An 11,337-nucleotide genomic window follows, 5' to 3' on the forward strand; every position below is an offset into this window, starting at 1 on the left:
TTTTAAATGTAAATAGATAGTCTTGAGATTTTAATACATATAATATAGTACTTATATTATAACTTGCCTCCTGATTTATTTGTAATTAATAGAATATATACATCATTTAATAATTCACTTGTGTAATAAATCATTTTGTATCTTTTCAGTGGTTTTTTTTTTGTTGTTCTGTAAATATTATATTGTCCTGTAATAAACTGTTGTTAACTGGTCTCAACTGTTATGTGCAACCCCGATCTGGAGTCGATCATGCGATCCTCCTGCTACACAAACATGGTGAACATTTTATGATAATAGAAAAACAATTGACTATATGAGCCAACCCCCCCCCCCCCCACTAGAAACTTGAAAAATTACTAGTAGAAAAATGGCTATTCCTCTTTCTAGAATGAAATTACGCGAAATTACATGGGGTCGTTTCCGAATTGCTCAACTCGGCTCAACATTTACCTTATATATAAAAAGTTTAGTCTAATAAAACTTATAGACGATTTTTTTCTGTTAATTTAGAACCTATACACGGAGAACGATGTCTGCTTTGGCAACTCTTGGGAGCCGCGGTGGCTCAGTGGGTAAGATCTGGATCACTATCTTGCTGGAATTCCCGTGCATCGCCTATTGTCTTGTGTGGTGGTATTTTAGTCCTCTCTTCACGGCAACAATTTAGCTTCTTAATTCTATCACAAATCTAAAGATAAATTAATAAAAAAAATATCAGTGGTCTCCGTCCATTATTTAAAAATAATTATAGATTTACCCTTTTGTGCGACGGTAATTCAGTCCCCTCCTTTAGCTATTTTATTCAGTCTGAAAACTAAAGAAAAGATAATAAAATAATATTGACGTTTTCTCTGTTTCATGATACTTCAAGGGGATTTGTTGTCTCCATCCATTATTTAAAAATAATTAAATATTTTCTGTCTTGTGCGGTGGTAATTCGGTCCTCTTCTTCCGGTAACAATTTAGCTTAATAATATTGTCTGAAAACTAAAGATAAAAATGATAAAATATTTCGGGGGTTTGTCCTTTTCACGATATCTCAAAGTAATCTGTGGTCTCCATCCATTATTTAAAAAAAAAATATACAGATTTACTTCCCTTGTAAACGTTTTTAGTTTTCGAGACTCATAAAACTGTGCGGCATCAACAATGTGTGTTGATATTTTTCTCATTCTGTAAGATAATTTTTATTTGTCTGCGGCATTTCGAGCGACCAAATTAAAAAGACTTCTATGGTCCACGAGGATCAACCGTGAAAAAATGTAATCAATGTTTATAAAGAAAAAACCTTTCACTTTCAGATTCGCGTAGAGGTGTTTTCTAAAATTAGAAACTGAAAGTAGACCTCCTACTTTTTCTTAGTATTGATTATGTCCTGTACATATGGTACAAGAAAACAGAAATAGGAACAATGGTATATCCAGCTTTAAAATATAATTGGTTTCTTCAAATTTTTCGAATCAGATTCCGTTCTCTTCAACTTTAAAGTACCTGTGTTATATACAAGTATGCGAGAATAAATGTATGAAATACAGAAATGGGTAAACACCCTAGTACTCAACTGTTACTGATCTACTGTAGTACTGTTCTGCACTGACTGGGCTAATGAAGACGGGCATACACCATACAATGTGCAATGAGGGAAATTTTGCCCTATGACTACATGTATATGGTCGGGCCCAACTAATCACCGGAATTCATTTACAATCTCCGGAATTCACATATAATCACAGGAATTCACCGGAATTCACTTCGAAAACCCCTGATTCCTCCCACAAAACTAATTTATTTTAAATGTATAATACATTATAATGTAACGAATTACTATTTTGATATCTCCACAGGCCAAATAAAGGCACTGTGTGTGTATTTATTTGAAAGACTACCGGAATTCATTTCAAATATATGCATCATGGTTATGATAACGTAGGGTGCGTCGTATTTACTATTACCCAATACTGCAATAGGTTGAACTCCAAAATAACACTAAAAAACAATTTGCGTCGAGTTACCCAATAACTCCAAAATAACAACCAATAACTTCAAAAATATTGACTGTGGAAACACAAAATAACAATTTAGTATGAGTTTAAGAAGCGTGACTGGTTTTTGTCCAAATCGGAGGTTCACTCGAGATAACACGTGTATGTGATTTTTGTTGACAAGAAACTTATGCATGAAACATATTATGGTATATATAGTGCAATAAACAATTTAATATTATAGCTATATTTATTTATTGATACTTGCAAATTGTGTCGATTGTCACTTTCTGTCATCGACATCGTAACTTGTTTTGAAATAAATAAAATGAAATCAATTTAAATAAGTTCCGCTGACAATTAATTGTTTTTGTTCAGAGTACCGGTATTCTCATGTTATGATAGTTTATTATGTTGTGATTGTACGTGATTTGTCACTTTATACAATGACAATATTTACATTTAATAGGATTTGTAAATCCGATATTTTGACCATTATAGTATAGGGAGATTACTCGACATGTGTGAAGAAAATATCGTAACTCGTCAAATTTGAGATGTTTTAAAACAATTATGTGTAGAACCTATTTGTAATTCATCAAAAAGCCTCTTTTATCAGCATTTCAGTCCTAATTTTAACTTACAATATTATTTGACCAAATTCATACACCGGAATTCACTTTGGAGATATCAGAATTCGCCCGTACAATCTTCCTATTTACTTATATTTTTCCATTAATATTAATATTGAATTACTTTAAAACACATAAAATCACCGGAATTCACATTGAAAACACATAAACACCGGAATTCACATTGAAAACATATAAACACCGGAATTCACTTTCAACATATCTGAATTTGGACTGAAGACCTTCGTATTTACTAATATTTTACATTAATAATAAATTACTTTAAATCACCAGGATTCACTTTGAAAAATATAAACATCGGAATTCACTTCCAATATATCGGAAATCGCACTTAAGACCTTCGTATTTACTAATATTTTACATTAATAATAAATTACTTTTACACACCGAAAATCACTGGAATTCACATTGAAAACATATAAACACCGGAATTCACTTTCAAATATCGGAATTCGCACTTCAGACCTTCGTACTCGATCACAAATATTTTACAATAATAATAAATTACTTTAAAACACCGGAATTCACTTACAAAATATATGAATTCGCAATTTAGACCTTCGTATTTATTAATATTTTACATTATTAAAAAATTACTTTAAAACACCGGAATTCACTTTGAGAAAATCGGAATTCGGCCCAAGACAATTGTATTTACCTATATTTTGCATTAATATTAATACTAGAATGTATCTGCTGTAAAACGATATTTCCAGATGGTCAACTCGTGGAAACACAATAAAAACACAGCAGTAATTCATGTAAAATGTCAAACCGAACATTTCTCGAATGTAGATGAGCTAAGTTTATTCGAAAATTAACTTAGTAATAATCAGCCAATCAAATAATTATAAAGTCTCATCAATAATGGTTTGGATGTTTTCATAAATAATCTGTTGTAGCATGAAGCAGTCCAGATTAAATGAAGTGTAATTTTAATAATATGCCAATAGTAGGCATATAGAATGTTCACCAGTTAATTGTCATTGTAAAAGGTGACAAATCACATACAATCACACCTCCAAAAAACATAAACTATGATAACATGAAAATGAGAATTTATTTATTTCTAAACAAGTTACGATGTCGATGACCGAAAGTGACAATTGGCGCAATTTGCAATTATGAATAAATAAATATAGCTATAATATTAAATTGATTATTTTAATAAACTATTATCAAAATTTTATTACAATACATTACAACGAATTGCAATGAAAGTATACATTAGTTTCTTGTCAACAAAATCACATACACGGGTTATCTCACGTGAACCTCCGATTTGGGCACAAATCAGCGAGGCTTCTTAAATTCAACTAAATTGTTATCTTGTGTTTCCACAGTCAACATTTTTGGGGTTATTGGCTGTTATTTTGGAATTATTGGGTAATTCGACGCAAATTGTTATTATGTGTTATTTTGGAGTTCGGCCTATTGGGTAATACGACGCGCCCTACGTTATCATAATCATGATGCATATATTTGAAATGAATTCCGGTAGTCTTTCAAATAAATTCACCTACAGCGCCTTTATCTGGCCTGTGGAGAGATCAAAATGTATTATACATTTAAAATAAGTGAGTTTTGTGGGAGGAATCGGGGATTTTAGAAGTGAATTCCGGTGATTGTAAATGAATTCCGGTGAATTCCGGTGATTAGTCTACCCGCTATAAGGTCTACTCTCATTTCGAATTCCTTGGTTTTGCGTCACATCAGGATGACTAGACACTGTCTTTTTCAGGCCCTCCGTCCTGTACCAACTAGCAAGGGGAAACCATGCAGGCCAATGTCTCTTATTACTATTAGAAAAATAATGTAATAATAATTGTGCCATCTTTTTTGTACATGGGTCATTTCATGTCAAGTGGACTAAATTCTCAGAAAGTTGTCCAGTGACCACCCCCTCTGAAAATTATGAAAAAAATATGTTATAGTACATACAGTTGCTCTTTTCCCTGTTATCACCCTTGAATGAATTAGGTGGGGAGTAAACATAATTAGGGGGTTACTGAAAAACTATTGAAATACAGGTTACAGAGACTATACATAGTCACGAGCTTGTTCTTACAGGGTGTGATTTTATGATAAAGTAATTTGAATGATTACCTTTCAAATGGGTAAAATATGTAAATATAATTAACATGTTAAAAATCATAATTTACTGTTCAAATTAAATGAAAATAAAAAATGAAGGAGTAAAATATCAAAGATGGGCCTTTCATCATTGATAGACATGTGTACATGCAACATTTTCCCAAAGTTTCATATTTTTTTCATGGACAGCTCCTATAGCCTACATGGTAGTTTTTGAAACTATTTGTAACTATTTTCCTGTGTGAGTTGATTTTTCGAAGCTAATTTTACAAGAAACTAACAAAGATATGGCTTTTAATAATGTTTGTTTAAACAATGCACATTGATACATTAAACAAGGAACAACTTCTAATATGTGTAGTAGAATTTCTACACTGTATCAAAATAGTGATTTTTTTTGCACAATTATTTTTAATATCAATTTTTGCCACTTAAGGCACTCCATAGTCCATACACAGTAGACAGTACTTGTTCTGTAAAATTAGATGATGAATTCTTATTCTATATAGTTTCAAAACTTGTAAAAGGGTACCCCTATTCAAAAGGCCATATCTCAGTCAATATTAATCCTAGAGTCTTATAACTTTGCAGTTTTGCATAAGTTTGTATGTACTATAACATATATTTTTTTCCATATTTCAGGCATCAGTAAATAAGATGTCTTCTAAAGGTCCAAAGAGAAAGAGGTATGACTCGGCAGGCCCTGGCCTTCAACTTGATCCAGCAGCCAAGGAACAAGTTCACAGACTCTTCGAAAAAAAATTCACGTTCCATAAACCAGAAGATGAGAAATGGATGATCAGAAATTTAGAGAATCAGGCAGAAGATCAGAACAGTTCAAAGATTTCTGAGAATCTTTCTGCTCTGAAAGTAAAACTGAACAAATTAAAGGACAGACTTAGTGATAAAGATATTATAAAATGGCACACGCACACAAAATTCCAGCACACGTCTGGCGGTGTCATGGTGGAATTAAAAACTTCGTACCAAATAGAACTTTGTACTCAGGCCTGGTGTAAATTTTACGAGATATTGTCACAGTTTCCAATTGTACCTGAAGAGATTTTGAAAGGTTTTACTTCAGTTCATCTGTGTGAAGCTCCCGGTGCCTTTATCTCAGCATTGAATCATTTTCTCTATTGTAAAGGTAAGTTCTATTATCTGCCGTTTCTCTACGGTAGGGTGCCCCGTGGCCGAAACTTTTTCCTTCTAAAAGTTGTACTCGACACGTTGAATGTGCACGCTTCAGTGACGTAACTCTAATTGATATCAGACGAGTCTCAGGCTCTCTTTGTGTCTATAAATAGCCACAGCACGTGAAATTCTCAACACTTGTAATAACTATTACAGACGTAAAAAATCTATTGTTGACGATTCTGAATAGCAGTAATATTTAGCTTTTTGGTTATTACTGCAGCTTTAGAAATTACGCTCGTTTTATTTTTTAAATTGCTTTATCATTAACTAGACCGTTAGGAGTGGCATCTTTTGGTTTAGTACAAATAATATCTCTGAATAACGCGGGTTGGGCAGGAAAATGATACTAGCAGTAGTTTCATTTTACCTTTACAAGGTTCTTAAAACAATTGTTGCGTCGCCCACCGGGTATTATTTGTAAATTCAATTTCTTGTTCTAGCTTTCTGTCATGTTTCGTAAAAAAGTAGTCTTGATTATCCCGGCCTGTCAAATAGAGAATGGTCGGTAGACTGGTTAAGTGAGACTAATTTCAAAACAAGGGCACGTAACCTATTTTTTGCTCAAAAGTGTCTGGATGTCATGGACGACACTCCGAACCATTTTTCAGTGTATTATTTATAGATGGTTAAATGGCCATATCTTATTAAGTACAACATGACCGTTTATTTAGTGACTATAATTGTGCGAAACTGGTTTAAAGCTTAGTATATATATATAAGTAAATTTGTGGTGTAATTGTCGAGATATATGTAGATATTTATTTATGGTGGGGCACCCTATCTACGGTAAACATAAGTATATCATCGCTATTTTCTGCATGTTCTCTACGGTAAACATAGGTATATCATCTCTATTTTCCCCATGCTGTAGTACGGTTCAGATCAAGCATTTTGATCTGAATATACTGAACAAGGTGTTTTTGTGTATGGATATCAGCATGATTCCTACATGTAGCTTACTGAAATCGGCACAAATTAAGTAAAAGGACAGTTTACTTTATTTAAGTTATATAAGTGGTTGAGGGGGCCTGACCTGAGGTTTTGATTCCCGGGTTGTACGTTACAAGGAGTATGGTCGCCTATCTAACCTTGTGCGAATTAATGCAATAAAATGGAACCATATGTTAGTCCTGAAAAGACTAAGTTTGTGTCAAGTGGCTGTTAAACCCCATTTCCCCTAAGGCTGGCATGTAAACTGTTTTTTGATTGGTTCGTAGAATCGAAGTTACGATCAAGGGTAAATAATTTAAATATGTGAAACCCTGTGGATGAACCAGGAGGTTAGTGAAGTAGAATGGAACGATACCACTGGTGATAGCAAGAATGCATAAGTACATGTACATGAAATTATTCAAGATAACAAAAGGTGCAAAATAAAGAAGAAAATTGAAATGGTGCAGACTGACAAAAATGATCATAAGTAAGAAATAAAATCTGCAGATAATCCCTCATTTTAATTTGCATTACTAACACTTACTTAATTAAGTACCCATATTTTGGGTGATTTTTCAGGTGTTAAGGCAAAATGGAAATGGTTAGCGACAACATTAAGTCCATACTACGAAGGTAATTCACATGGTCAAATGATTGACGACGATCGCTTTATCCGTGAAACTTTAGATAAATGGTATTTTGGTGAAGATGGAAGTGGGAACTTAATGGATTCTGTTATAATTGATGGACTCGTAACCAAGGCAACCGAACATGGGGATGTTAATCTGGTTAGTTTTTGAATATCATTTATAGAATGTGGAAATTATATCCATAGATTTACCCAAAATAACTTTAATTACCCAAAACATCATAGTGGATTCCAGTCCATGACAATATAAGTTGACTCAATCCTATAGTTCAGAATTTCGTTTTACTTGTTATGTAACCGGCGTTCTGTTTGATGTGACGAATTAACAAATGAAACGGTCTGTCATGGTCGGTGAGTTTTTGACTTACTGTGCAAGGAACTGTGGATATTCCACTAGAAACATCAATGCTGATTGGTTAATTAAATGTCTGACATCATAGGTTCAAAAGCTGCTCATATGACCCCTGACGCAAATTTCCTCTACAAGCGGTCAGATCTTCATGTCGTAGAGGCCATCAAAAGTATAAAAGAATGAAACAAAATACAGATCTGTACTTTAATCAGATTGGAGTTGTCTTTCTTCCTTTGTTTTTTTTTGTTCAGAACTATTTTAAAAAAGAGTAAAAATTAGGGAATATTAATGACCTACAATGTACATGTATACATATAGAAAAAAAATAAAATCATTAAATGTGTTTTATTAAAAATATAGGTTGTTTTGGGTAATTGATGTTGTTTTGGGTAAATCTATGGATTGTTTTATCAATAGTGTGTTTGTGAGTCTGATTAGAAACCTGCTGTCGTGGTACTGGCAGTTGGGTGTTGCTGAGAGGTCTTTGAAAACTAGATAGGCTAGACAGTTCAATATCAGAGTCGCAATGGGAACAGCAACCATCTTGCTATCGGTTGATATACCTTGTAAACCTTGTGCATGTGGGGGGGGGGGGTGGATGGCCGAATGGTAAGCACGTGCGCTCTGTATAATGCGGTCTGTCATTGAGTCAACTGGCGGGGATTTCGATTCCCCGGTTGTACGTGACAAGCGAATTATTGACATAAAATTGAACCTATTTTGTTGTGAGTGGATGTTAAATCCCATCTCTCTCTCTCTTGTGCATGTATTTTCGAAATATTTTTACTATTTCATCCAGTCATATTTTATTATAACAGGTTACGGCTGATGGTAGCATTAATTGTCAAGACTCTCCATCAGAACAAGAATTATTAGTATCAGAGCTTCACTATTACGAGACTCTGGCAGCCTTAAAACTGCTGTGTAAAGGAGGTTGTTTTGTGATAAAAGTATTTACGATGTTTGAAGAAGCCAGTATCACGTTGATGTATATATTAAATTGTTGTTTTAATCAGGTTGGTCAATGATTTAATGTATCGTCTAAAGGGTTTGGGTGGTCAAGTCATCTAAGATCATAAGGTCAGTCAGAAGGATTTGGGTGGTCAAGTCATCTAAGATCATAAGGTCAGTCAGAAGGGTTTGGGTGGTCAAGTCATCTAAGATCATAAGGTCAGTCAGAAGGGTTTGGGTGGTCAAGTCATCTAAGATCATAAGGTCAGTCGGAAGGGTTTGGGTGGTCAAGTCATCTAAGATCATAAGGTTAGTCAGAAGGGTTTGGGTGGTCAAATCATCTAAGATCATCTAGGGTCAGTCAGAAGGGTTGGGTGGTCCAGTGCTCTAAGATCATGAGGTCAGCCAGAAAATATGGGTGGTTGAGTGCTCTGAGATAATGTCTTTTAGAAGGGTTGGGTGGTCTTCTAAGATCATAAGGTCTTTCAGAAGAGTTGGGTGATCAAGTGATCTGAGATCCTAAGTTTAGTCAGAAGGGTTGGGTGGTCGAGTGCTCAAAGATCATAAGTTCAGTTCAGTAAAAGCTTCTGTTATTTTAAATGCCATAAAATTACAGTGGACTCTGTCACATCCGACCTCTGAATACTCCGGCACTCTGAAATCCGACATCATTTTCATGTCCCGATTTATTTCCCAATATTTCAGACAAAAAATTTTTGAGTAATATTTGAATATTACGAATTACGACATCAATTAACCATCCTGTCACACAATTTCCATTGAATCAACACTGTATAATCCGGCCTTCAATCGATGGGTGTGAAGCCACAAAAGATTAAACATACACTTTGCAAGAGCTAAATCTGCCTATTACAGGTCTTTCTTTAGGCCTGAAATGTTATATAAACTATTAATTAGACATTTATTAACAGAACAAGACCATAATCGACTCTCGATGGCATCCGATACTCAAGATTTTAACTAGATTAAAATGGTTCGCCATTTAAAAATTTAATCTAAAAATGGGAAAGTGAGGCTAAGTCCCGATTATACCAGTGCCCTGGTAACCACTGTGCACTCATTTACATACAATTTTAACTTGGCTTAGAAAGAAGTAATTTGAATCAAATTTTCAATATTTTCTTTTTTCATCTATTTTTGAATTATTATAGCAAGAATGACCAACTCTTTATTAAACTCTTAACTAATGTATCCTTAATAAGCAATCACCAATCAATTATCAGTGAGATTAAAACTCGCTCGCGTAGGTCTTTGTTGATTACTTTGATAATTTTATAATCTCTTGTAAGACAGTTGTAACAAATACTCAAGAATACCCACAAATTTTCCCACAAATTAATTACAGTCGTAAAAATATTCCTAGCACCTGTTGGAAACATTTGTTGCGCATGCCGATTGAACCTGAATACCTAAGTTTGTTCACCCTACGGATCTATCTGAACCGTGTGACGATGACCTGAACATAAAACGACAGATTATCAATGAACACGTGACACCAAAGACAAGTGTGCGATCAACTGAAGACGATAAAGAAGTTAAATTAAAGACAGACTTGACATGTTAAATGAAATAAAAATTAATGTAATAAAATTTTGAATGTACAGAAAGGTTTATCATTTTTAAAGGGAATAACGTTCTGGGGATTCAAAGCTACATTATAATAATACTTCCGGTTTTCGAAGTTACAATAATACTTCCGGTTTTGAGAAAACTGAGTATTCCGACACTCTGCGTAATCCGACATATTGTAACGATCCCGTACGATGTCGGATTTGACGGAGTCCACTGGGTATGAAATTATTCCAGACAGCCCTTTATATTTGGCTTATTTCTCTAACGATTGCTCCCTTTTCTCTCATACAGTATCACTGACAACCACGCAGCACTGCAGAGTTCCAGGGATTCTTCCACCCACCCACTCAGTTGTGGAAATATTTTAACGCGTCATAAATATTATGTTTATTTTATAGGTTGATGTGATTAAACCCTGTACGAGTAAGCCTGGTAACTCAGAGGTTTATGTTGTCTGCCAAGATTTCATAGGTCAAGGTCAAGATGAAACAGTCTGTGCATTACAGTATATCGACAATTATAACAATGGTAACTCATTTTAACAGACCTTATGTCAGTGGGAATAATTTATAATCGGCCGTTGACCCTATTACTGTCTGAGCCATGCTAAATAAGAGATAGAAAGAGCGAGATGGGGTTTAACCTAGGGGTCTTTAGCAGTGGGAGGTAACAGAAGGACCTGGGGAATACCCATGATGTTCCCACTGTCGTGCGATGCGTTACAATAGGATTGTCCCGATTGAGTTTACGATCTGATACTTTGGATACTTTTCACTACGATCAACACGATTGCTACAACTGACCTCAATATATGATAAGATCTAATAGGATAACCACAATTACTCCACGATTTCAATCACAGCACGAATCTTGATAGTGGAAAAATAGCATAAGCAGCCCTACTCCTTGCTTGATAATGACTAGAGAAGTCTG

At 34.4% G+C, this 11,337-nt stretch overlaps 1 protein-coding gene across 1 annotated transcript; it reads left to right on the forward strand.

Annotated features, from left to right (window-relative positions):
• Window positions 1-1,124: 1,124 nt before the first annotated feature.
• LOC126812020 (cap-specific mRNA (nucleoside-2'-O-)-methyltransferase 2) lies at window positions 1,125-10,946 on the forward strand. Its single transcript, XM_050538181.1, has 5 exons — window positions 1,125-1,175; window positions 5,372-5,876; window positions 7,439-7,647; window positions 8,679-8,876; window positions 10,803-10,946. Exons 2-5 carry the CDS (start codon window positions 5,387-5,389, stop codon window positions 10,944-10,946), a joined length of 1,041 nt encoding a protein of 346 aa, XP_050394138.1. The 5' UTR covers window positions 1,125-1,175; window positions 5,372-5,386.
• The last annotated feature ends 391 nt before the right edge of the window (window positions 10,947-11,337 follow it).

The sequence above is a fragment of the Patella vulgata genome, chromosome 1 (genome assembly GCF_932274485.2).
Source record: "Patella vulgata chromosome 1, xgPatVulg1.2, whole genome shotgun sequence".
Taxonomy (NCBI): domain Eukaryota; kingdom Metazoa; phylum Mollusca; class Gastropoda; family Patellidae; genus Patella; species Patella vulgata.

What these genes read in the sequence shown, in the direction of transcription:
- LOC126812020 (XM_050538181.1), top strand. Translation starts at nt 5,387, where the DNA reads ATGTCTTCTAAAGGTCCAAAGAGAAAGAGGTATGACTCGGCAGGCCCT. An exon ending in TCATTTTCTCTATTGTAAAG is followed by an intron (nt 5,877 to 7,438) that starts GTAAGTTCTATT and finishes GTGATTTTTCAG; the next exon opens with GTGTTAAGGCAAAATGGAAA. An exon ending in TAAATTGTTGTTTTAATCAG is followed by an intron (nt 8,877 to 10,802) that starts GTTGGTCAATGA and finishes TTTATTTTATAG; the next exon opens with GTTGATGTGATTAAACCCTG.